The sequence below is a fragment of the Phoenix dactylifera genome, chromosome 12 (assembly GCF_051530095.1).
Source record: "Phoenix dactylifera cultivar Ajwa chromosome 12, Ajwa_hap1_PhDact_Kaust_v1.1, whole genome shotgun sequence".
NCBI classification, from domain to species: Eukaryota; Viridiplantae; Streptophyta; class Magnoliopsida; order Arecales; family Arecaceae; genus Phoenix; species Phoenix dactylifera.
Window position 1 is genome coordinate 28,464,959 of NC_143201.1, and position 27,784 is coordinate 28,492,742.

Here is a 27,784-nt window from a genome sequence, read left to right on the forward strand (position 1 = left end):
GTGACGGCACCTTAACGACCGACACCTCTAAATGTAGTTATATTCTCTCTGTAAGTTCACTTAAGAAGGGAGGTGACGGCACCTTAAGGACCGACCTCTCTAATTCTATTTATATTCTCTCAGCCTTTAAAGATTCGAGAAGCTCTCGTTCGGATGCCCTCCCCCCCTCCTCCTGCTCCGGCCTCTCCCGTCTCTATAGATACCACGGAGACGGAAGCGAAACATCGCGAGAGAACCCTGATGGCGATTCCGAGCGATCGAGAAACCCTAGAGAGAGCGCCGGAGCCGTCTCCAGCGTCGGACCTCCAATCGTCTCTGCGGCGGAGGCTACACTCCACCGTGGCGGCCGTGGTGGTGCCGGATTCCTCCTCCAAGACGAGCTCCCCGAGCGCTGAGAACTTGACCACCGATTCCGGGGAGGACTCCCGCGGGGACACGAGCTCCGATGCTGATACGAGGGATCGCGTGGTGGACGGGGTTGATCGGGAGGAGGAGAATAAGACAGTCTCCGTCTTGAATGGTAGGCAATACGAGGATGGTGGTGGGAGGGGCCAGGGACAAGGAACGGGAGGTGGGGTTCCGGCGAAGTTCTTGTATCGGGCGTCGGCTCCGGCTCACCGGAAAGTGAAGGAGAGTCCGCTCAGTTCTGATGCTATTTTCAAACAGGTTCGTGTGGTTCGTCCTGACCGTGGTTCTTGATCGGTTCTTGTGAATCTTGATATGATTGAAAACACGTGCTCCGTTTCTTGCTGAGCTAGTTCTTGATAGGCTTTTCTGAATCTTGCAATAATTGAAAACACGACCCCTTGTTTCCTCCTGATCGTCGTTCTTGAGCCGTTCTTGTGTACTTTGCTATAGATGAGTTCGATTTCGTTTTGATCTAGTCCTTAATGGGTTTTTTTGAATTTTCTAGAATCGAAAACATGATCTCTGTTTCTTCCTGGTCGTAGTTCTTGATCGGTTTTTGCTAGTTATGATATGATTGAAAACATGAGCTCCATTTCCTTTTGAGCTAGTACTTGTTTGGTTTTTGTGAATTTTGCTGTGATGAGAAATATAATCTCTGTTTCTTCTTGGTTTTTCTTGATCTGCTTTTGTAAATTTTACTATAAGAACACGTACGTTTGCTTTTAAGATGGAAATCATGATCTTTGTTTTCTCGTGATCATAGTTTTTGATTTTTTTTTCCGGATTTTTCTATGATCAAAGACAAGTGCTCCGTTCAAAAACATTTGGATCGAGTAGTAAATTTGGAGTGCAGGACACGGGAAGTTATGTACGACTTCTTTGATAAGCTTCTTTCTTAGTTTATAAGCTTTGATCTCTGCAAATCGTGTCATGCTTTAAAAACCACTTCTGCTTATTTAATGCGACTGAGGATTTCTATGTTATTTTACTATTTGCTGAAGACCTTGCCCATCCCTTCGATCCCCTAGTTCCAGCACTGATCATTATGTATACAAGGACATTGCTCAATACGTCTAGGTTCATATGAGACTTTATGTTTTCCTGTGAGGTTTGTAGTTCATGTTATATAATATTGATTCAGGTTACATCCTTGGAATGCTGTAAACATTGGAATGAAATCGTCACTTAATAGCCATAATGAATGTAGGCAATAATTTTACCTATTGATTATCAAGAAATCACCAAGAATCAATTCTTAGGATGATTAAGACATTAACTCAACCATTTATTTGTCGGAGAGACTGTTCCCCTTCTGCCAACCAATTTATAAAGCACAGTCCATATTCGAATGGGGTTTTTCTTGCTATGTTTAATAGTAAATTGAAATGTCGATATGTAGGCTTTATATTTTCTATAATAAAATTTACGAACTGGGAAAAACTAGATGCACTGAAAAATCACGAGGCTTAGACAAGTCCACAGTACTTTAATGTTAAAGCTTTCTTAATGAAATACAGCACATTTAATGGTGGATTAACAATTTATCGAAAACATCAAGAGTCAATATACTAATGGATTAGTTTCTTAAGATGTAAGCTTTCAGTTATATTATATAGCATTGTTGTTAGCTGCAGGGACACTTATTCTAAGCTGGCCTTATTCTAGAAGCCTTTGATATCCTACATAAGCTTTGAAAGAAGAAATTATTCAAGTTCTAAAACTTGGACTAAATAACTGATATTGCTTTCTGAGTGTGCTTATCAAAATGAAGGTAACTAATTGTCTTGTTATATGCTGATGTACATAATCAAAGTATTTATAGCAAAGAATGTTTGTCGGAAACATTATCTGAATTGACATTGACAATTTCTGATAAGTTCAGAGTATGGTGATATTTGCATAAACTTATAGTGTTGGAAGTTCCATGATATCAAGACTTGTTATTTATGCAAATATTTTGAAGATCTATTTGCATTGTGTTGCCAAAATCATTTGCACATTGATTAGGTCGGGATGCCGCTGTTAGTGTGGTACCTCTAGGGATTATGTTTTTATGTTCATGTATTAAATTTCAGTGTCTCTTTGCATTGCAATCTTATTAAGCAACATTGTTTCTACGTCTTAACAAAATCTGATGAAAATTGTTGTTAATGATTTATATTTTCCATTCAATGCTGTTAGCATGGGCACCTAGATTGAATCATGTTCTCTACACTACTTAACTCGACCTCTCTCTTTCCTTTTTGTAGACTACAAAGTTGGTTAAAAGGGAATAGGTCATGCATTTATTTGGGGTTACAATCTTCTTAGTTGGTGTTTAGCTGGATAACAGCAAAGTGACCCATGGATTTAGGATAAATTTTGGAATTGGGTGTTCTATTTGAAATATAATCATTACCTGAAAGACTTAATAAAGACGTTTGATGATAATCATGTATGCGTGTGTGAGTAGGTGAGGTGGTGGAGATTGATGGTCGCTTTATTTGTTGGGGCAGAGTATGCTAGTACTCATCATCTTCATGTACATTCACTGGTCTAAAGTTTTTGGTGTTACTGCCTTCTTATACAATCTCTGTTTCCCATAAATGATGGTTTGTGAGCAACAAATATCTGTTGCAATAATCTTCTTTGAAGAACTGAGGATGTGGATTACAATTTTGCACTGAGTTTCTAGGGAGATTTGGGGAGTGAAGTTGCAGGTGCCTCTGTAGTCTAGAATCTGTATATAGGTAATTGTATTTTATTATTTAACCGTGTCAAATTGGTTTGTAAAGTTTGGCATGATTTGTTAAAATACTTATGGTATCACAGTGGCTGTTTTAGTACTGTAATAAAATGCACTATGCTGGCTTATTTGAGTTTATTATTTTTATTATCATAATCATATTCTTCAACTTCTTCTTCTTCATGACAGTCTTTCTCCTTCCATCTCTTGATAAGAAGAGCTCTAGAACCATGCTTATTTTCCTTCTGGAATATGATTGCTGAATTTTGCTAATAGAAATTTTAACACTCAATGGAAAAAAAATGTGGCAAAACTGCTTGTAGACTAACCTTTTAATCTACTTGGTTTTTTAAGTTCCTGGAAGTCTTAGACTGCTTTATGTAGACTACTTCAGAAAATGTAGTGCATATACAAAGAAATTTGTTATTAATGATCCGAAAGTGTCTTTGGTAGAATTTAGGCTTCTTGATATTCTACATCTCTAAGTATGCTCCCACAAAAATATGACCCACTATAGGACCACTTATTTAAAGTTAAACCCAGAAACCATAAAACACTTATCTTCTTTCCTTTGCCGAGTCTTGATCCAACTGATCAAATCTGATCCTGACATGCAACAAATTTTACAAATTCTTGTTTGGCCTTGTCCTTCAACCTTGTCTAGGGGTTTATCAAGTGTTCCTGCTGGATGTTTATATAACATCTAAATATATTTATAACCCATGTGTAACTATATTCCCGCATCTATTCCATATTGAAGTTCCACAGACTATAAATGTTTTATGCTTGCATTAGCAAGCTATATTATTATGAATTTTTTTTTGAGAAGCATAGGGATTCATCCATGTCATTAGCGAATCATACTACATAATTGTTGTGCTCTGTGAATTTTTTTCCAATTAACTTGGACACACATGATGAGGCTAGGTATGGGGATTCTATTAACAACACTAATTGCTTGTTTTGGCAAGATCTATTATGTTTATTCTTTCTCTGTATGTTTGTACTGGAACCTTGTAGCACTAATTATAAAATATGCTTCATGACAGAGCCATGCAGGTCTTTTGAACCTCTGTATAGTAGTGCTTATTGCGGTGAACAGCAGGCTTATTATTGAGAACTTGATGAAGGTTTTCCAATTTCTCCTTCTAAGTTTTAACAAAGCAGTGTTCTCTCTCTCTCTCTCGCCCCTCCCGTCCCCCGCCCCCCATCCCCTCCCATCTTTGTGTGTTTCTCCCTGGTGCATACTCATCCATTTTAGCAATTGCTGTTTGCATGACATGATCTTGTTTCTATTTTCAGTATGGCCTATTAATTAGAGCTGGATATTGGTTCAGTTCAAAATCACTCAGAGATTGGCCACTCCTGATGTGTTGGTAATGCTTTTGTCTTCTCCCCCGACTTTGGCATTTCGTAACATGGTTTTACATTTTGTTCTTACTTTATATGATTTGCAGCCTCACGCTGCCTGCTTTTCCTCTTGGTGCTTTCATGGTTGAAAAGCTGGCCCAGCACAACTTCATTTCTGAATCAGTAAGTAGTTACGTGATGTACATCTTATCTATGTCTCAAGTTATCTTTCAACACAGAGCTTATGATAGATTCTTTCTTGGATTATTTTTATATGGGCTGCTGTCTTTGATCAAGCATACTTGAATGGTATGAGACAAGGTTTTAAATAACGTGGGATGAAGCTTTCCCATATTTTTTATGCAATGGGGTGCTCCGCATATCGATACTCGGACAGTGGATGTCTTGCCCTGTTTTAGTCCATTTCCCGACTCATCCTGTGCCAACATTCACGATAGTGCCCCATCCTAGTACTTAGAGTGGTAAGATGCCCTTGCCATCCCATTGGTATTTAAAACCTTGATGAAACATAAGATGCACATTGCCAAAGAAGACATTTAAAATGTTTGTGATTGGTCCTATACAAGGAATGCTGAATCAGCCCGTACCGGCCGGTTCAGCCCGTACCGAACTGGTACCAGCTCTGACTGGTACGGGCCCATACCGGCCAGTACCGCCGGCCTGTACCGGTCGGTACCGGTTCCAAATTTTTTTGGAGCTTTTGGATACATGAACTAAGCCGAACCAGTGGTACCTGTTCGGACCGGTACGGATACTCGTCTGTACCGGTCCGAACAGGTACTGACACCCATTAGTACGTCGGTACGGTCGGTATTGCGGATATTGGTCCTATACACATCCATCCTCAAATTTTATTGAAGCTTTTGCACTGCCGATGTGGAAATCATATTTTGGGAAACAACTATATTTTCTTGATCTTGGTAGTTTACATGAATCAAATAATGATTGAAACAACATTCACAAAAGGATATTAACATAAAATTAACAAAATTATCTATGCTATAAAAAGTTGATGCTTTGACACATTTTCATGGGTCATGTCTTGCATCAGTATGAGAAGTTTTTATGACACCCCACTTCCAATATTTCATCGTTGGAAATCCTCCACTTCTCTCCAACTAATTTTTGCACAATGAGTCCTTTCTTTGATTATTGGTTATTTTTGCCCTTCCTTGCACTTGCATCTTACTAGTTTTGTTGGTTCTCAGTTGTTTTATTTTCTACTTGAAACAAAGCCTACCTTCTTGTAGGCATGGATGTATTTATGACTATCATCCGTGTTTACAAAGTTCTAAGTTATTTTCTGCTTTGAATTTATTTTTAATGATTCCCAACAGTTATTTATGTTATGTTTCTTTTCAATTTCTTTAATGGTCAACACAATTTTAAGAAATTGCTCTAGGTGGTGGCTAGGATGCAGCTTGCTCACCTCAAGTGGTGCCACTCCTAGATGTTTTACTGAGGCATTCGATCACTAGGTGGGCTCCCAGGTGGCTTGCTTGGAATCACCTCTGCTATGTTGACACAGCGATTGTACGGTTGTTTAGGTGAGGTACGCATGTATTGGTGCCATAACATAGCAGTCCCTTACTGATAGGGTGCCAATACTAGCATTTGAAACATCTAGCTTGTTTAATTGGAGGCAAGTTGGGCAGTGTAGGTGAATCAGGTTGAGTTTGTTGAGTTGATGTAAGTATTCTGTCCGTCTTCTTTCCTTTATGCCTTAAGTGAATATAGAAGACTTAGGGAGACAGTAACTATAGGACAAAGCTAGGAGAATCAAGTGGCATTGGTGGCAGAATCTGGCACCAACTATTGTATTTCCTAATCTACCGCCTCCTCTTCCTATTTGTTTTCCTCTTCTTTGTTTTTGTTCACCTCTCTTGCCCTTTCCTCTTCTTTGTTTTTGTTCACCTCTCCTTGCCCTTTCCTCTTCTTTTCCTTCTATTTGCCAAATTGTTGTTGCTTAGATATATGTAACCACCAGTGGCAATAGTCTTTGCTAGTGGAAGTGCATGGAAGGTTTTCGGTACTTAAGCAGGGTCAAAGACCACAATTGATAACTTTTTGGCTAGCCTTGTTAGGTGAGATCTTGGGCTGTTATAAATGGTATGCGTATGCATAGTCCTTCATCAGGCATGCACTAAGGTCTTAGACACTTAAAGCAAGGCCAAGGATCCAAATTAATAACTTTCTAGCTAGCCTTTTTGGGTGAGGTTCCGGGTCGTTGCAATATGGCTCATTGAGGTGGAGGGATTGTTGATGAAAGGGGAAGTGGGTGGGTTCTTTAACATTATAAGAAAAAATCTATAACTCGACCTCAAGTGGGAATAGAAGCCATCTTGAGTCTGATGGTATAATGCATTCCTTAGCATGAGACTTGATGATGCACAATCTCGTTACATGACCTATTTCGTTGATGCAAATATATAAGCTCTTTAACATTGGAATGCATAGAGTTATCTAGAGCAAATTTGTGTAGAACTCTTAAGTCCTTGAGACCCTGACTGTTGTAAGGTACTGACTACTGAGATTGCCAGTATATCTTGAATAGGAGATGCAATTATAGATGTTCATTCTTTCTTAAATAGCATTTTTTCTTTAACCTTGGGCTTAAGGATGGGGTTGTAAAGAGAGGTCGGTAAGTTAAATTATATCTCTTTTCAGTAGCTAATTGTGTCGTCATTCATCTTATGGTTGATTAAATTATATATCTTTTCAGTAGCTAAATTGTGTCGTCATTTATCTTATGTTTGATTGGTCATAACAAGATAATGGTGAGAATCATCCATGTCCCTGAATTTATGTTCCAACCACCAGATGTTTAATTGGTACCTATAATTTTTTGGAGATCCAGTGATGGTGTTCTCATTTCAAAATCAAGTAAATCTTAAAGTGAGATCACTGGAAGTGACAAACAAGATTTCTCTTATTTTGATGGCATGAGGGTTCTAAGTTGTTCATTTTTAGATCTTTATTTTATATATATTCTTTTGAATTCTATTGTGACAGATTACCTGTCACTAGAAACATGGATTATGGGGCTTGGTGGCTTATTCTATATCCTCATCTTTGTAGAGGGAGTTTGCATGTGGGGAATTGTGGGTCAGTTCACCTTGATGAGGAATGTATTTGACATTATGCAGAGCGGGATGAGGATTTTTTGACTTAAGAAAAGAGGCAATGAAAAAGTGATCCTCTTCAAGTCAGCTGTTTAGGGGTTAAGAGAGTGAACTGAATGGGTGGGGTACTTAAGTGGTCAACAACCATAAGATTGTTGAATGTTCCGTTTTGATTCCTTTTGAATTCTGACATTTTCAATGGTGTGCTCATCATCACTAAATTAATAAGAAGTGATTATTTTTAAGAAAATGTCGGATACTTCAGTTAGGAGAGGGAAAAAGGTTCATTTGGCTGATTAAAGACTTGAGAGTTAATATTTCATTTGGCTAGAAAACTAGTCAAGCTTTTTTCTTAAAAAAAAAAAAAAATCCTATTTGGCTCCATTGTTTCCTTAAATTTTATTGTGGATTTGCACTTAGGCATTTTATGTCTACTGATGGATGAACCCTTCTCCATTTAGATCCAAATTAATTCTGACCAAACTTTCCTCCAATTCTGATTTTTTTTCCCAAACATGTTGATCTAAATTCCAAGATGTAACAACTTGGGACCTCACCAAAAGAGCTAGGCAGAAGTTATTATTTGGATTCTTGATCTTGTATAACTACTCAAGATCTATCCAGCACATACCTAATGTGGGACTTAGCATGGGTCATCATGCACTCCCCAATTAAGCCTTGGCATCCTCGAGAAGCTATGTGTCCAATCTTAAAACACAATTGCAAGCACCACGACTAGCTTGTGGTCAACCACAAAAGGGCCCGTGTTGCATTGTCTCTTAATCGACATGGGCCATAGGATAGGGCTAGCCAAAATTTATTATTTAGATCCTTGGCCTTTACCCAAGATCTACTCCACATATACCCAATATGGGATTAAAGGCATGCCAACACAGGTCTTAGCGCAAGATAGTTGTTACACATCCACAAGATATTATGGATCTATTTGGGTCGCTCAACAAGCTCTTATAAGACAACATTGACCGACACTATGTTCAAGCCTGCTTTCCACAGCTGCATGTGAAATTTGACACCAATGAGCCATTCTCCGGCGAATTGATTCTTGTGTGATTGTTTGATCACATGATATATCTTGAGCTACGTTATGAGAATCTTCCCTCTCCGAGTATTGGACATTTTTCTTTTGATAATTTCCAGATGTTTCCTGAACCTTACTTATTGAGATATTTCAAATGTTACTAAATCATTTTTTTTATGAATTTGTACAATGTTCATTTTGCAATATTAATTAATTTCCAAAATATCTGCTTGACATCAATGCTTTAGAAGATGGCTGCCTCACTGAGGCTCCTACCTGGTGCTTGCCGAGGCTCCTTCCTAGTATGTAGGTACTGTGGTGGCTTTGTGGCCACCTGTTTATCATCTGCACTCCTTTTTTTTAATTCACTTGTTATAGCCTTGTCATTTGTCCTGTGCATGCAAGTGTATGCTGTTGATATCAATTATGTAGCCTCATATCATTAATTTGTTTTGGTTAGTATGTTCCTATAAGAGCTTGGTGCAATATTTAGTGGTATCACCTTAAATCTCTGTGCAGTATGTCCTTATTTCTAAAATGATGATGCCACGATATCTTGTAACCATTAATTTGTCTTATTTTCAATTATTTATTGCAGTTCTAATTCCCTTGTGTTTTTTTACTATTGTTTTCAGGTTGTTATCTCACTTCATGTAATAATTACAACAGCTGAACTCTTATATCCAGTTATTGTGATTCTTAGGTGTGGATTTTTTTTTTCTTTCCCGTTTTTAATTTCAAGATATATAGTTGATTTGGATTACTATGATTTTTTTTGAATAATATTTATCTTTTTCTGTGGCTATTGCCTGTAGTTAGCCTGAATAAAAATATGAAAAACCTAAGATTTTGAGGTTGACTTGTTTTCAGTTTATCAACATTCTTGCATTTTGTAATCCGACCAAGTAGTCTGTAAGAGATCATGCATATTCAGAATCTATATTAGAAATTAAATCTTGATTTTAGTAGATTATCTATCTGCCTCAACTTAAATAGTCTATTGTTTTTTTGTCAGAAAAACTACCCTTGCTTTAAGGGAGATGCCACTCTTCTTGCCACACGATGAGTTGCTATTTGTTTGCTCTTGCAATAGAAGTATTTACTTCAAAATTTATGCATAGAATTGTATATCTAAGCCTTTACAGCTAGAGTAACTAAAACTAGATCACAGAAGGAACATAATAAAAATTAATACAGAATCATGATGATAATTTTTTTCCCTCATAGCTTGATGCAAAGAACTCAAAGTTCATCTAGCTCCACTTGTATGTGACACTTGCTGAAGGTCCTTTATACTTGAGTGGAACTTGCTCAACATCCTTGTCCTAAGACTTGAAGAAATTCTGGTTGTAAGGTTCACCTTTAGGAATAAGACTTACACCATACAAGCACTGCACTGGCATATTGCAATACAAGGTCCTTATTCTTTTTGCAACTAGTTAATTCTTGCTTGGCTGCATATGCAGTATCTACCTCTTTATATAATAGCCTACATAAGATGGTGGCATTTAATAGAACACCCAGTGGCTAGGAGCAATAGAATCTTCGACACACTTCGTCATGCACTAGAGCCAGCTAAAGATATTTGAATTTTTGTAAGAACCTTGACGACAACCTTGCAGAATTTGTGCCCTTAAGAACTCCAGCTAGTCTTCCATCTTTTTGGCTTTCTCTGCCTTAGGAAGGGACGACAATCACTTAAATGTGCAACATTGAGTGTGTCATCTCTCTTATCATGCATATGCTTGAGAGAAATTGCTTGCAAAATGTAACAAGCACTCTGCATCCTCACTGTGGATATGCTTACATGGCACATGCATGCGCTGCTACCAAGCACACACGCCATGATTTCATATGCTCCTAGACACCTTTGGAATTCTAGATGGCTAAGGAGGCAGGAAGCCAAAAAATGAAATAAATTTTATTCTAGAAGAAAATTTATGTTTTTTTCTGTCATAGAAGGATGAACTTTGGTATATAAGCAATCAGGAGCTGTGTGGGTTTGTGACCATATGATAAAACAAACATGTGCAAGCATCATTGAAGGGTCAACTACTAGTGTTACCTGGACACTCATATCCAGCTCGAAAAATCCATATTGGATATTTAACCAAGTCAGATACATACTGGATACTTCGATACTAATAAAGTTTTAGCCACTTTTAAATATTTAAAAAGAGTTGAACTTTTCCAATAATGAGTAAGTTGTATTCTTCCAACAGTGAGTTTGATCCTCTAATTTGATATTAGGAGTGAATAGTTATTCCTTTTCAACACTGAACGATCTTTTTAACATTTTCTTTTTAGTATTTAAATAGATAATTTTAAAGGTATAAATGTCTAATTTACTTAAACTTATATGTTATCTTACATATCACTATATCTCTCTTTTCCCCTTTTGCTGAGCCTGGCACTTGGATACGTGATCGAATCTGATTCTCGTATTTCTTTTCGTGCAGCACTAGGAACTATTTAAGAAGGCAGACTCCTTTTTTTCTGTATGGGCAGAGTGCAGTGATTCTTGGATTACTTAGTATCAAATGGATAATGCCCCCAATCAATTCCCCACCACTTAATAAAAAAGAGAAGGATACAAATTATGCATTAGGAGACTATCTTTTAAGGAACAGTAATTGTTCAATTAAATTTTGTATAGTCATATTTAGGATATATGTATTATTCCTTATTGGATGAATTTGTTGTCTGCTAGATGATGTCGATAAGTCAATGAAACAACACAGGCCATGTCGTAGGCAACAAAACTTGTACTATATTTTCTAGTAAGAGTTACCTCATTTTTCTATGAAAATATAATCCTTTTTTGTGATTTTTGTATCTGGTTTTTAGCTCTGTGTTTGGCCTACATGATTATAGAAATCCATCTTGGTCATGATAAAGCCTCGTTTATTCTTTGACACATGTTCCTACCATCTCAGTCGATGTTTCACTAATTATCAATTGATGCAAGTACTAGACGTACTATATGAATTCAACTTAATGTGTCAAAAATGATTATGTTAATCCTTGAGATTCACACAAACAAGGGAAAAGATTAAGGAAAATAATCATTTCAAAATTTGAAATTCAAATGACTTGTCCATGTGCAGCATTGGTCTGATATACTTCTAATATGTTGCGTGCCATGTGTTCAATTTGAAGGATTGTGAAAGGACAACAAAGAAGAAGTTCAAGATCTTTTGGAGGACTCGATCTTGAATACAAAACCAACAATGACATAGTTTTTTTGTTAACCTCCAAATGGTTTGAACATGGCTTCTTCTTCAAGTATGCTTGCGATCAAGGTTCGCTGTACCGGTCGGTGCTAGTCGGTACCGAGCATACCGTACCCGTACCGATGGGTACCGGTATCGGTACACCAATGTCAGTACGGTCGGTACCGAGCGTACGGTACCGTACCGACACTCGGTACGCCTATACTAGTGCGGCACCGGTACGGGGTTCGGTACCGGTACGGCGAACCTTGCTTGCGATCATGATTTTTTTTTTTCATGTTTTATGGACAAACGGACCGTTAATTGAACAGGAAGAAGTAGGGAAGGAAAGCCCAAATTTATATGATTTGTAGTGATGTAGGAACTATGGTGGTGGATATATCACTTGTAAGAATGGAAAGAAAAAAGAAAAAGAAAAGTATAACCAATATAAGAATGTATATGCATATATGATCTGCCAAGGACAATTTTTTCTGTATAATGCATCAGTATATTAGGTAGATCTCTGATATTTCCTACAACATAGGAGACTTAATTGTGGTTCATTCAAGCACTCTCTATATCTAAATATGATCCTAAAGAAATTCTACAAGAATGTGACAAAATAGATAAACAGAATAGCTCAAGACAGCTCTCTTGTTGTCCACTTATTTAGTTTAGTAACAATGTTCTTCACTTGTACTGTCAAAATTCTTGTTTATCTTTTTTATTATTATTTGTTTCTGATGACATTGCAGGTGTGATTCTGCTGTTTTATCTGGCATTACATTGATGCTCTTTGCAAGTGTTGTTTGGTTAAAGCTTGTGTCATATGCACATACTAATTATGATATGAGGACGCTGTCTAAATCTATTGATAAGGTAAAACGCCCATCTTGTTTGTTAATCGATAATAAACTACCATAGTTCAGTGGATGTTTTTACCTGGATGAGTTTTTTTTTTTCTAATTTTTTTGATGTGGTGAGAATTGTTTAGTAAAGCTCATGAGTTTTTTTTTTTAATCACTGATTACAGAATGACTACTTGCAAGTATAAAGCATGAATGCAAAAAACAATCACTTGCCCAAACAACTAGGTGCAGTTGGAATCCCACACACATATAATATAAACACACACACACACACACACACACACACATAGACATGCATATAGATATCCATACATGTCTACATATATATAGATATATGCATGTGGATAAATAAACATACATAGATATTGATGCACATATATATACTTCTACACATACATACACATACCTCTGTATATACACACAAATTGTGCGGAGTACCTACAGAGGAGAGTCTGATGTATGGAATTCTTGCTATAGCCTGAGTAGTAGGTAGCATTCTTTCTGGTAACATAAGGAACCCCGATGGTTAAACACAAGGAGGATAGTAGGGTACTATCTCTGTCTTCAAATTGAAGATAAACCTGCTTCATATCTCTCTTGCAGCTTAAAATTCCTTTCCCAAATATATTCCTAACTTTAATTAGGTTATAAAGCTAGTCCCTGCATTGCAAACGTTCGCTTATAGCATAAAAATATTTTGAAAATTTTTAATTCTTTGACTTCAAAATATGTATGAAGATATTTATTTTTGAGAGTGCAATCACTAGCTGCTAACATACTCTATGTTGGTAATAGCTCTAATTAGAATGCGGTTGTACCGTTGTAGTGGATGCTATAATTAATTGTGCAAACAGTTGATATTGATATCTGAATCTAATGTGACCAAAAACATGCAATTCAATCAACTAGCTTCATAAAATGATGACAACCTGGAATACTGTACTGCCCCAAACTATCCGATTCAGGGCGTACTGAGCCATATGGGAGGCAGACCATCATGGTTCCACCCCTCCATTTGAGAAACCAGCGAGGCGGAGGGAGGGAGGGTGAGGGAGGAAAGGAGGGCGAGGCTTCTGCTCTTGGTTCCTCTGTTTCGAATGAAACAAGGGTCGGGGTGGGTTTTTTTTATTCGAAATTGGGATATGAAGGCCTTTTTTTTATTTTTACAATTTTTAAGTAAAGACGATTCTGAGGGCGGAAGCCCTCTTCCGGCCCTCCCCAGCCCTCCTTCGGCCTCCCTCCCTCTTCCTCTCTCTCTCTCTCTCTCTCTCTCTCTCTCTCTCTCTCTCTCTCTTCCTCTCTCTCCTTTTCCCTCTCCCCCTCCATTGCTGGCTCTCCCTTTGTCGGTATGCATAGGAGCGGAACGACACAGTACCATACCATACCACCAGCTAACCAAAACAAGTGCTGATACTAGTACTGTATACCTTGGACAACAATATTATAGTGTTCATTGTCAAGTTATATATATATATCGCTGCTGTGCCATGTAAGAGACCCTGTAAAAGGTTTTGAGTAGCTAAATTTTCCCTTTTCTTCCTTGAGTCTATTATATGCTTCCCGTATATCAGGATCAGATCTTGTTTCAGATCTGGACCCTAACCCCATAGTCATCCCATCTAATCTTAGACATTGATATATTTGGTATGATTTTCCCCATCGTTCGCCTTTCACATGTATTACGTAGAATGTTAAACTTAGTTGCACTACAAGTGAGATACTAAAGATCATCAAAGATAACAAATGATGTCTAATAAAATTTTCAAAAGAGTAAATTCTAACTTTTGAATAATGGGTTCTTCAAGGATGAGAAAATATCATTTTTTTGATCCAAGAAAATATTTGCCTGCTAAGAAACTTAATATATAATCCGACAAGAATTGAGGATCTTTTTCAGATAATGGGAAAGAAATGCTTTGTTATTAATGGTCAATGCTGCTGTTCAGCTTTGGAAGGTTCTATTCCTTGTCCTGATCAAACCATATTGATTCCTTTTCTCAAGGAATAACTAGATTTTAGACTGTCTGATATATCGGTCTCCTATGAAAGAAAATTGAAAGTTAACATGCTTTCTTTTCTGTCCATGACTCCAAAATTTTTCTTTCCTTCTCTAAGCCCTTTATTCAGTCATTGTTTTTATCTTTAGGCTTATGTTCGATAAGCTATTTACAACCCTGTTAAGGACAAGAATGTCAATTTCATTTTTCTCTATTTGGCAAGACTGTAAATGTCATGGATATATTCATTCTTACTTATGAAAGGATATATTAAATGACATATGTGATGAAAGTTATTCTTCCAAATATATTTTTATGTAAACTTTTCTTGCAATAATTAAGTGTGTTCGCTCTTTGTTCTCCTTTCTTTTGCTGGCTGCAATTGGTTGGATAATTGTTGTCTTGAGTAGCTTAGGAAGTCCATAAATTTAGCGTTGATAAATCAAGAAGCAAGTAGTCAACCATTTTCGCAATTATGGTGTTCTTTTCTTTTGTTGGCAGGAGGATATGTATTCAAAGTGTCCTGAGATTGATAACCTGAAAGGTGACAGCTTTAAAAGTTTAGTATACTTCATGGTGGCTCCCACACTTTGTTACCAGGTTTTTTTTTTCTTTGACTTAAGACTTTAATTTGTTCCTTTTTTTATTTTATCATGGAGGCCAGTATCTTCTATTGTGTGTGTAGAGAAATTGTTGGCATCTCTTTGCGCTAGTCTTATTCATTTAACCACTGCTTATCCTCCCTTATGCTGTTCTGTACACACACTGCTCGCATGTTCACACCCCATCAGTTGTTATATGAATGCAGCTAAAAGCATTAGAGGGAAGCCAAACTGTCAAAATACCACCAGCAAATCAAGGTTGGAAAAGATCCTCTTTCCTCTAAAAAATCTAAAAAGAATACATTTACAGGTAAGAAAATGACAGAGCACTTCACAGGATTTAAGGGCATCTTTCTCCTTGCTTTCTCAAGAGGGTAAAAGGGACAAATATATCTCTAAGGTGTTTCCAACTTTCTGTATGAGACTAATGTAAAATAAATATGTGAAGGACTGACTTCTCTTTTTCAGATTCACTTAACTTGGTTTTAATAATGTCATCCAAACATGAAAATGATGCCTGATGATCTAATGCCAGGGATGTGGTTTAGGTCCGCTGCAAAGTGAAAACTTAGTTTCCACTTTGGGTCTGCCTGCTATACAGAACATACTTTGAGATTCATCCTTCTCATCGCCTGCTCAGCAGTGCACTGAGAAGTTATTGCAAAGGACATTGCAAATCTCAAAATCCTCACCATGTACTGCAGGCAGTTTTGAAGTGAACACTCAAATTCTATCATGCAGCAAACCTAAATCACGCTCCTAATGACAACCGCTATTTTAAACCACAAGGATTAGATGGATATAATTAAATGGAGGTGAATCTGTTAAAAAAAAAGCAGACATAAATTGAAAGTTCACATGCTGGAAGTAACCTCATATATACCAAGAGATGCCATCAGTCTACTGAAAATGATAAAAAATGCTGCTTGAAAAAATGGTCTTTTCAGTAATTCTCTCCCTCCTCTATTGCATCTTGTGTAAAATACCAACATATTTCTAACTCATTATCTCCAGATAATAAATTAAGCTCTAAGCAACATATGTAGTGTACTCACAATGGAGTAACCCTCAAATGCTGACACAGAAATGATTGTTGTTTCTCCATAGAATGCCACCGCAAATATGTTAACCATACCTTGATGTTTAGAGATCTCAAAGATTTTCTCTTGCTTGCCATTAAATACTATTTTGCTATAGCTTTGCTTCTCTTAAAAGATTTGATTGATCTTGAATGCACCCATAAGAGGCTGCTTAATGGACTGGCCTGATAAACTGTCTCTACCTTTGGCAGCTGGTCCAATCACTCCTTGTCTAGTATAGATCTGCACTTTGCACTAATTTGTGCTCACTCACTTACAACCTGTTGGTTCTGGGGCATAATTATTATGGAGAACCTACATGGTCCAATCTGTTACAATAAAAAATTTTCATATGAACTACTGGGGATTGCAATGCGTAATCTCTGTTCTGCAGATTATAGTATGTGATATCCTTTCAAAGCAACAGGCCTGTGAAAACCAAGTCTGCGGTCGATGCAAAATCTAACCGAGCCTGTAGATATATTAGAGACTGAATTGCCCAACCTCTAATCTCAGGATTTTCATATGTGAAAATCTGTTCAATGATAAAAGTCCTATGAGTTCCAAGATTTTAGGAGCAACCCAAAATCTAATTGTGCTTGTTGGCATATATTCAGATGCCCTCAGCATTGCCTTTAAGGTGTATGTATTTACCTGCCAGCTCTTTACTAACCTTTGCGACTAAAAGTGTACTTCGAGTACCTAACAGTTTTAACTTTTGTAGCAGTAATTTTTGATTATGTGTTAGCTAAATTGTAGACACTAAAACACTTCTTTCCCGTTGGTAATTTTTGTATCGAATGAATTTGCTCAGCCACAATTGGAGGATGAAACATTCAATTAAAAACTATTATAGTGAATTGATGTTGAACATCAGAAGAATCTCCATCTGCCTATTCGGTGATCTCATATCCTTGAGGGTATTTACTAGCTCAGCAAACATACATTGTCCACCTATTACAGCATAAATATCTGAGTAACTCAAATGACTTTCACTCAAAGCTTTGGCCAGTTTATACATCGAACCTACATAATACCGCGAACTAAGTTTGTCGGTTGTCTAGTTTATCCGACAAAATCTTTCTGCAGTACATTTCTTCCTAACTAAATTCATCTAGTTAATTGTTGTCACAACTCGTAGCACTGTGATATTTCATGTTAGATGTATTTTTATTGAAGTACTGTTTGTCCTATTTGTCTGTCGTACTCTTTGATTTCTGCAAGAACAAGTTGAAGCGTATTTGTGATAGTGCCACTGATCAACAGCTGGATATGCCTTGTGATTTTCCTTATCTCATAGCAGGCCAAGAAGCAAAGAGTCATCTTGTGGTTCAATTTTGGTGTCATTACCTGTATTTTACAATGTTTGTTGGCACTCACAATGTTTGTTGGCAATCGATGTTGCACCAAGCATATGTCTTTATTTGTCATGATTGTCTTGTACCTATGTTCTCTCTACTTTAATTTTTTTGTTATATTACTAATTATGCAGTCGCCTACCACATGAACACATATCTTTCTCCCTCATGAACTCTCTGTGAGGAAAACTAGGATGAAGAGCTGTACATAACACTGTATAACATTTGTTCCATGTATGCTTTTTAGTTTTTACTATTGTATTCTTTATATGATGCTTTGTCCACTTAGTGAGAGCATCCCTATATCATATGGTTGTATAAGGCTTCATCCCTCCTCGATAGATTCATGCACCTTTTCTGGTTGTTAGCAAAATAAAGATACTATTTAAAGGTCTACTTTGTATAGCATTTCTCTCTTCTACATTTTTTAGCTTCTTAAATTCATGTGACCATCGCATTCTAGGAAATTTCTACTTAAATTTCATCAACTTTGTTATATGTTATTCTGATGCTCTGTATGCCATTCAAAACCTTTTGGGCTGAATATCCAACCATAAAATTTGCTTCCTTCTTCACTTGAATATTACCAAATTGCCCTATTATTTTTGTTCATTTCACTTTGTACTTTTGGTTAGATTCTTGTAGGTTTGATCCTGTATTTGCTAGTTTCATTCAATCATGAAGCATGATTTCACTTTTACATGGATTTTCATACTTCTTCATGTTAAATGTAGCCAAGCTATCCTCGTACAACATGCATTAGAAAAGGTTGGGTGATTCGTCAAGTTGTTAAGTTGGTGATTTTTACAGGTTTGATGGGTTTCATCATTGAGCAAGTAAGCATTTCTGGCTTCCTCTCTTTAAGAAAAAAATAATAAACTGAGCAATAGTTGGATAGATTTATTGGAAAAATTTTACTGTACATAAACCCGATTGTAAGATAGATTTATTGGAAAATATTTGCAGTACATAAACCCGATTGTCCAGAATTCTCAGCATCCATTGAAAGGGAACTTTTTGAATGCTATAGAGAGAGTCTTGAAGCTATCAGTACCAACTTTATATGTGTGGCTTTGTATGTTCTATTGCTTTTTCCATCTATGGTAAGGCTTTGCATAAGCTTATCTTGTTATCTGTTGATTTCCTATCATCTAAAGGAATGCCAATCATTTATTACTCTCCAAAAGAAGTATAGATTATTTTGAAGTTTCAGAATTATGCAGATGCAAACCTTCTAAGATAAAAAGTAAATTTCTCATTAGAAAATAAAATCTCCATTCATTTTTTAAAAAGATTGAGTACCAAGTAGTCAGTGTCTTCTGATCTTTAGTATAACTTATAATCGGAATTTTTTTATACCGAATCTTTTTACACTCTAAAACTGTACAGAGCTGCTTGCAGTTTCAAATATGGAATAATAGTGTTGTTTGTTTTGACAGTTTTGACTTTAAACATCTTCTATATGAATATAGGTTGAATATTCTTGCTGAACTCCTTTGCTTTGGTGATCGTGAGTTTTACAAAGATTGGTGGAATGCGAAAACAATTGAAGAGGTAGGTTCAAATGTAAATAGGTAACTAATGTAAGAGTTTAACACACTGCTTTCTTAATATGTTCTGTCTTTTGCATGCGCTGCTTTCTTGGGACTGCATCAGTATTGGAGAATGTGGAACATGGTACATCTCTTCCTCACTCTTACTTTCCTCTATGGACACATAGCTCCTTATTTATATCAACTATGATTTATTTTGTGAACCTAAGACTTTACTTTAGTTACAAAAAAACAAACATATGCTTCGATTTGAGATTAATATGTTCTTCTATAATCACTTTTTAGTCAGCCATTTCTTTCATTCAGAGAGTTGTGAAAACTTATTCTGGATGTTTTTTATTTTATTCTTCCTATCTGCTAAGTTACTCCTCTTATAATCAATAAGTTTAGATGTCAATATTCTTGAGAAATCAACTTTTCTTCATGTTTAGGAATAAAACTATAAATATTATCAATTATTAACTCTTATTGAAACTACATATATTATCAATTATTAACTCTTATTGGGATTCCATTAGTGTTACTAGAAAAGTATGTCTCATACGTATGCGTCTAGGTTTTGAAACTCAGTTTTGGGGTGTGTGGAGTTGTGGAGTTTCTTTTTCAGCGGTTTCGGTGATTTCAAAGTTTTGTGTTTCAGAGTTTCAATCAAAAAATCGAGAAAATATCATAAAAATGAATAAGTCAGGGAAATTTATTGCCTAACATTTTAGAATATTTTATCTTATATAGATTCATTATACATGTAAAATTTGAGGCTGAAGTTAATATTGCATAAAAGTGAAATTCGTGAGCATATTAATATTTTATATTTCATGTGCGTATAATTTACTTCCTGAACCTCAGTTGGTTGAAAATTCATTATATAGGCAAATGGAAATTGTGAAGCATTTTGGTTCCTAATGCTTTTCTTTTTTTTATTTTTTTTGCATTTTCAGAACTCACATATATTAAATTTAGATACTTGTACTCATGATTCCATGGTTAAGCAGTATGTACTCAGATAGTTACAGTTATGGAATTTTATATTTATTTATATTAAAAAGATGCTTCCTAAGAAATGAGTAGTATTTAATTGTTAACGTTAGTCTTCTGTAGAGTACTATTGTAAAGGCCGTTTTGAAGACCTCAAACTATCAAGAGTCATGTTCATTAGAAAAACACTGAAAATAAATAATATATAGCCTATGTACTCATGTAATTAACAAAATGGTCCCAATATAACATAAACACCAAGTAAAAACATATAAAAAGCATATACTTTTGGTTTCAGTCAGTTTCATCTGAAACTAGCCAAAACCAGCAAAACTTGTCAGTCTCGGCTGAAATAGACCGAATCCCTAAACTGGCAGCCAGTTTCAGTTCGTTCTCTGCTAAGACCAAATAGCAGAGACTGAAACTGATCTGATTTCAGCTCAAGGATTGGTTTTGGCTGAAACTTCATGCATATACATGCAATCGTATATATATATATATATGGTCCTGTCTGATGACTTTGTTATATGTGTTGTGATATCAGAAAAGCAGTAGGCTAGAAACATTTAGATTGACTCAAATTGCTTTTGACTTTAAATGAAACTTCCTATGTATTTTCAGAATTCCTTTCTATCCCAACTTGCTCTGTATCTTCAGAAGTCCTTTTTACCCCAACAGTCTTATTTGTAATTTTTTTCCATCTTTCATCTATCGATTGCATGTAACCACAAATCAAATATAAAGGCTCAATTTAGTGGAACAATAATGCATATTCTATAAAGCTTAATAGCTGAATTCGGTGGATTCTATTATGTAGATACTTTTCTTCTAGATTTAAATTCCAAGCAGGTATTTTAGTAGCTGGTACTTGATTTTTGTAAGGGAACCTTTGGTTATGGGTTCAGGTGTTCAGCATGGGATTATTGTCATTTTATTTGTGTAACATTAGTGAATAATTTGGTATTTTGATTCTTCATCAAGATATATAGTATTTAGAAGCTTCTTACCCTTTTCCTTTCTTGTCTTTATGGTAGTTAGCATTTGATTTTCCGTGAAAAACTGAAAATAATACTTCAATTTTTAATAGTTTTCATTGGTAGGTTTTCCGTCAATTCTAGTTTAATCTGTTTACATTTATAAGATTTGATGTTTCCATAATTTTGAGTTTTTTTGGGTCCATATTGTATAACACTCTATGGTAGAAGATAGTAAAGCCTATAAAACCACTGCACTATATGGAGCTTGCCAACAACAGAAGATTGTGCATGACATATCCTTTTTACATATAACTAGGAAGTACAGCTCATAATGTTGCAGTGTTAGAAATTAGAATTCTCATTTAAAGAGAGTGAATCTAATCTCTTCTATCTGGTAACTTTCTTTCTTTATGGACATTGTGAAAAGGAACTTAGAGAAGCTTGCTTTTACAGAAATTGCAACTCCTAATAGGAAAGATTGGGATGCAGAGTTGATGTGGTTACAGAACAAGGATTTACTTTGTAATGTTCTGGAAAGAATGTGATGTAGGATAGTCTAGACAATAGAGGTCTATAGGGTCTAGGGAAGCAAGTAAGGTTCGCCGTACCGACCGTACCGACATACCGGTGCGGTCCGGTACCGGTACCGGTACCGTACCAAAAATGCCACAACGCATGGTACTTAGCGCATGGCTTTAGCCACGCATTGTCTCTTGTGAAGAACACCATGTACCGGTGCGAACCGATTGGTACGAGTATGTACCGCCACGAACCGAGCCGATTCGCACCGACATGGGTATGTATCGGTGCGAACTGAGCCGGTTCGCACCGGTACAAGCCATGAACCGATCGGTTCCGATCTAGATTGGGTCGGAACCGATTTCAATAGCCATACCATACCGATGCCTGTCGGTACCGGTACCAGTCGGTTCAGCAGACCATGGAAGCAAGGGTTAAACCTATAAGTAACTGGAAATTCCAGCTATGCTTTTGGCTAGTAAGAGGTCTGTTGGTGAATTATAAGGATAGATTCAAGAAGAAATAACAAAGATTGTAACAACTGATTTCATTCTGCAATATTACAGATCTGAGAAACTAGTCAGGGGCAGCAAAGTTAGGGTTTGCAAAGATCACCTGAAAGTTGTGGTGGAAGGCTGTTAGGCTTGCTACAATACCAGAACAAGGTCTACTGTGATGACATTAGTGTGGCTATACCGCAGATTAGTTCACAGCAGCAACAATAGAACAACCTGACTATAGAAAATAAAAAACAGAAGCAAAACTGAAGGCAGTAGAAAGTAGTACAAGGAGAGGAAGAGAAACATTAAACTCACTTCGGGACCTAAGAATCACGTGTAGGTCTTTGAAGGGCTTGAACGTCTGTTGTGGAATTACACCACAGGAGTAAAGAAAACCAAATATCCCATTTTTTTATTCATAATCTACGTAAAGTCTGACTATATCAAACTAAGAGTCCCTTTTTATAACAAAACAGAAATTCTAATTCAACTCTATTTTAAAATCCGAAAACTGCCCCTAACAACGCATGGTTACTGTTTACTTGTAGTATGAACAGTATCGTGAACAGTAATGCTGCAGTAAATAGGTCTTATCAAGCTAACAATTAGAACTAAAAATAGCTGGAACTAGACAGAAAAAACAGAAAATTGATAATTTTAACTACATTTAAGAAACATCGGATATCGCAGTCCTTCAATGCATCACGACTTGTTCTCGATCTCCATCAGAAGGAAGGGCATGCCAAACAGCTGGGTGAGGTTGAGGAAAAAGGTATGGAATATCTTCTGTTGACAAAAGATGTGGCCATAGGTCTTCAGTGATAGGGTGAAAATCAGTGACACTCTTACTAAAGGGGATGAGGCTTATTGTTATTTGATGGTTCATTACTTCGTTCATAAAATTTGCTCTGATCATATCCATCTATATGTAGTTTTGATTTCCTTATTTTCAGTAAAATGACATCTTCTATTCTGATTTCTGCATTCTTCTTTCTCTTTAATTATTTCATTTTCTGCACATCATTCCCCCCTGAGAAAACTTTTAGTGCTTATATATAAAAGCAATGAAGCAGTTAGGCTCTTCAGTTTGTTTTTCTTATTTTTCTGATTTTATCAATGTGTTTGCCTTATTATCCTTGCTTTTTCCTTAAATGGGAGGCTTGCATTTAAATCTGCAAACAGCCACTGACTTCTAAGTACTGTAGTTTTAATTAGGATTTGACTGATTATAAATAACATGTGAGAATGTTCATCTGTCAATTTATAGTTTCCGGATGTTTTGTTGTCCACTCATATTTTGTGAATTGTTCTTTTACCAAAAAGAATAAAGCCCACTGTGGTGTATCGTGCCAGATGCCATAGATCTCTCTTCTCTTGTGAAACTGAAATAATTAGCATGTTAGCCTTCATGAAAGACCTTCTATTGATGCTCTCAGGTTTGGCTATACATTCATTCCCTAACTTGCCCCTCCAGAGATATGACCCACCTTTCCATCTGCTGCTTTCTACGACGATATTTATGTGGATGTACTGTAGCTTTGAACTTTCATTTCTTTATGCTGCTATCTGCCTCATTAATATTGTAGCCCTGAAATGTGGATTTGCGGAAGACAAATTGCTGACAATTGATGATAATCCAATTGTTTGCAGCCTGTCCATAGATGGATGATTCGTCATATATATTTTCCCTGCTTACGTAATGGCTTGCCAAGGGTAATGATTTTCTCTTTACTCTTTCAGTTTGTATCTTCATCCAGCTAATTTTGCAACTTTTGAATTTATAAATAAAGAAGGATATATATATATGTCCCTTCTGCATTGTAGCTTTCTTTAGTGGTGCGATTCCTCTTGGTCAAGGGATATTTGTGGCTTAGATACATCATGAAAAAGAATCCTTATGTCAATTTGTCAGTCGGTATGCTTGGATTTTAGAAACTTATGGTGATACAATCCATGGTTAATACTTAATAGTAATTCTGTTTTTGTCATCTATGCTATACAAGGTCACTGTTATTGTTTTGTAATGTCTAAAATTTGAAGCAAGTAATAACAGACTACATTGCTCACAAGTGACCTACAATAACCATAAACTTAATGAAGACTAGAATTGTTTTTGTTAATTAGAAAGAAAAGGTATTGTTGCTACGATAGAGGAATGAGCTCTCTCTCTCTCTCTCTCTCTCTCTCTCTCTCTCTCTCTCTCTCTCTGGGTTTGTTAATTAAGGTTATGAACTAACTTGGTCCCTTTTTTTTAAATTATATTTTCATGCATTTTTTTGGACTTTTTCATTGCAGGCTGTTGCTATTTTGATTTCCTTTCTCGTTTCTGCTATATTCCACGAGGTATATTACATTTTCTTAATTTTTACATCATTCTTAACATGGATGTTGTCTTATTAACTATCTGCGACTTTGATGTCACTCATCATCATGTAACGCGTCGTCTTTAAGTTCTATACAATATTTGTAGTAAAGAAGCTTTTAGATTTGTTGAATGGTACAATTATAGCCTATATTGTTGATTTATGTTCCTTTTTTGGTATGCTTGGGATACATTGAATTATGTTGAGATAATTTAATTTTATTATCAGATATATCTTACAAAGTGAAATGAGGAGGATTAAGTGAAGTAATAAGTCAAAGGATTAGAGCATATTGAATGACTGGAGAGGATGCCAAAGTTGTGTGGTAACTTCTTGCTGTTGAGAGTAGAGTTTAATGATGCACCGGCTAGATTACTGGGCCATGGAAGAGTTCTAGGAATACAACATTAGCATTGTAGAAGCAAGGACTTTGAGGTGGATGTGGCATACACAAAATAAAAGATTCAAGTTATCTTCTGGTTTTGAGGGAACCATAGAAGTTGTGCCAGTTAAAGAAAAGGATCGCCTTTTGTGTCGGCACTGGTCTCTAGTTTTATATTGGATGTGACTATAACTTGCCTTGTGTCTTCTCATTGTTTGGTGCTTTTATATGGTGCCTAATCTATGTGCAAAAAATAAAAGTGTTGAAGCAAGAATCATATAGGTTCATTTACCTTTTTTCTTGTCAGCAATCTTTTTTCCCCCTTTTTGGGTTATATTTTCTCTTATGTTTTCTGTATACATTGTTTTGCACTGTGCACAAGATGCCTTTTATTATACCTTGAAATTTAAGCCATTTGTGACATAGGTTGCATTCTTAAGCTATTGTTTTGTTTATTGCTTTTCCTACTGTAAAATTTTAGTTACTCGACATGTTATATACAATGTCTATTTATTGGCATCAACTTGATTGCTACAGATATGCATTGCTGTTCCCTGCCACATATTCAAGTTTTGGGCATTCATAGGGATAATGTTTCAGGTATTTGTCAATTTACAATACCTTGCTTTGGTGACAGCTTTTGGAACACACCAGCATTATACTTTCTTTTGAAGGAATTCTATTATTTACCTAATACAGTTTGCCTGCATTAGTAAATTAAGTTTCCTATTTGATTGTCAACTTCTAACTTGAATGAATTATGCTGACCTTGTCAGAGTTCTTTCTAGTTCTGATAGAAGGCAGAATCCTATGATAAATCTAATAGTTCATTGGCAAGGTCTTTTATGACTTGGGACACATGTTCCACCAGGATACGGTACCTTTAGAATTTTCATACAGTAAATACTTGTGTGCCATGGTACCTGTATCTGGTCATTAAATTGTTTTAGCTATTAGAAAATCCTTATCAACGGTCGCTGTAATTATTGTTCTTTATATGTTTTCCACTTTGAAGTTTCACAATTTCTGCGGTTGCTTTGTTTAAGTTAGCTCAGTTCAGAGAATCCCTGACAGCTTCATTGAAGTCGGCACTAGTTACTATATGCAAATGCATTTGCTTTTGAAACAATACAGATGGTAGATGGAAAGTTAATGGATTAAGAATAATTAGTTGCTTGAGGATTTGCAATGTGCAGGTTATACATGTCTGTAAAAGTGACTCATAGGAAATTATTGTTGTTTTTTTAATTAGCCAGGTTCAACTGTGTAATTGTGCAATCTGCATATGCATATAGTTGTATCGTCTATTTTTATCTCTGCACCCTTTTTAACCTATCTATGGTCTGCAGAAATTAACAAATATCAGTGTTAGGAGCTGCATTTTATCCGTCTACTTGGATCAATAATTATGTCCAAGCATTATCTACATCTTTCTTGCTGAAATTAGTGATTGTTAGCCCACTGTTAGTACAATAGCCCATAAAGGACCAGGTTGATCCTATTAAATTCCGGAGTTTGGTTGTCTTAGTTGCTGGAGTCTCAAATTTCTGTGTCAGTCATTTAGCTGTAGGTTCCTGTGGTAGGTTCTTCCCTTTTTCATGCAATGAAAACCACAGCAATATGAATATTATCTTGCTCATCAATGAAAAATAATATATTATAACACCGTCTTGACACTCAGTGGATTATTTCATGTTCTCAAGTTATTTGAAGAAAGATGACTGTGTTGTTCGCTCATGTGCTTATATTAAATCCCGTGCCAGATTCCCCTGGTCATCCTGACGAAGTACCTCCAGCATAAATTCACAAACAGTATGGTATGTTCTCATTTCAGGGCAATTATTGATTGAGTAATTGTATTTCTAATTTATCTGTCTCAGAATTAACAGTTATGTGGTGCTATTGTCCGTCTCCCATTTTAATCCTCTAGGTATATATGTTCATGTTACTAACATTTTGCATGTGGAAGGTTTTAATTGAAGTTTTACTTTTTTGAGCTTGGCCAGGTGGGGAACATGATCTTTTGGTTCTTCTTCAGCATTCTTGGGCAGCCCATGTGCGTCCTCCTATACTACCATGATGTGATGAACAGGAAAGTGAGGACCGAATAGACTCAAGCGGTTCTCCACCGTAGCCATTATGCCATTGCCGCGGAACAGCTGAACCAGGGTTTTTTGAGCACGGAAACGGCAATATGACGCCACTTCCATCTGGTATCTTGCACCATCTTTATGTCTAGATTCAATATTTTTATTGGGAACTCTCGCTGCTACGCATTTGGCATTGAGCTCCGCGAAGCACCTTTAAGCTCTCATTTGGAACATGACAAGGACGACATGATGTTTAAAACCAAAATGAGCCTTTTTTAGTGGACACCCAAACAGGTGGAATGGTGTAACATATTAGATTTTCATAATAATTCCAGGCCCTGGGGTGGCATAATACTCTAGTGTATAAATCTTCTGTAATGTTGTCTCCAAACCGATTAGATTTTCATAATAATTCCAGACCTTGGACAGGCGTAACTATTTTTTTGTACTCTAGCGTATAAATCTTCTGTAATGCTGTTACCAAGCCTCATGGGGTTATTACTTCATTCAGAAATCGGAACTCAGGATATTCTGTATTTCAAATGTGCTTGATCTTCTACATGGCTTTTACAATGTAATGAAACTAATGGCCTGTTTGGGATACTTGTTTTTTTTTTTTACTTTTTGTTTCTCTCCAGAT

At 36.3% G+C, this 27,784-nt stretch overlaps 1 protein-coding gene across 1 annotated transcript; it reads left to right on the top strand.

Moving 5' to 3' along the window:
* LOC103709557 (diacylglycerol O-acyltransferase 1-2-like) lies at window positions 1–27,592 on the top strand. The gene is made up of 16 exons (XM_008794981.6): window positions 1–666; window positions 4,183–4,263; window positions 4,436–4,509; window positions 4,591–4,666; window positions 9,301–9,368; window positions 12,636–12,759; window positions 15,248–15,346; window positions 18,520–18,621; window positions 18,752–18,888; window positions 19,258–19,339; window positions 19,442–19,462; window positions 23,960–24,022; window positions 24,605–24,652; window positions 25,592–25,654; window positions 26,818–26,871; window positions 27,061–27,592. The coding sequence occupies exons 1-16, from the start codon at window positions 154–156 to the stop codon at window positions 27,163–27,165; spliced, it is 1,710 nt and encodes a 569-aa protein (XP_008793203.1). The 5' UTR covers window positions 1–153; the 3' UTR covers window positions 27,166–27,592.
* Window positions 27,593–27,784: the final 192 nt, after the last annotated feature.

Bases quoted from the DNA above. Each gene is read 5' to 3' on its own strand.
- LOC103709557 (XM_008794981.6), top strand. From the start codon at position 154: ATGCCCTCCCCCCCTCCTCCTGCTCCGGCCTCTCCCGTCTCTATAGAT. The intron at 4,264-4,435 runs GTTTTCCAATTT...TTCTATTTTCAG, and splicing joins TTATTGAGAACTTGATGAAG to TATGGCCTATTAATTAGAGC. The intron at 24,653-25,591 runs GTATATTACATT...TGATTGCTACAG, and splicing joins TTTCTGCTATATTCCACGAG to ATATGCATTGCTGTTCCCTG.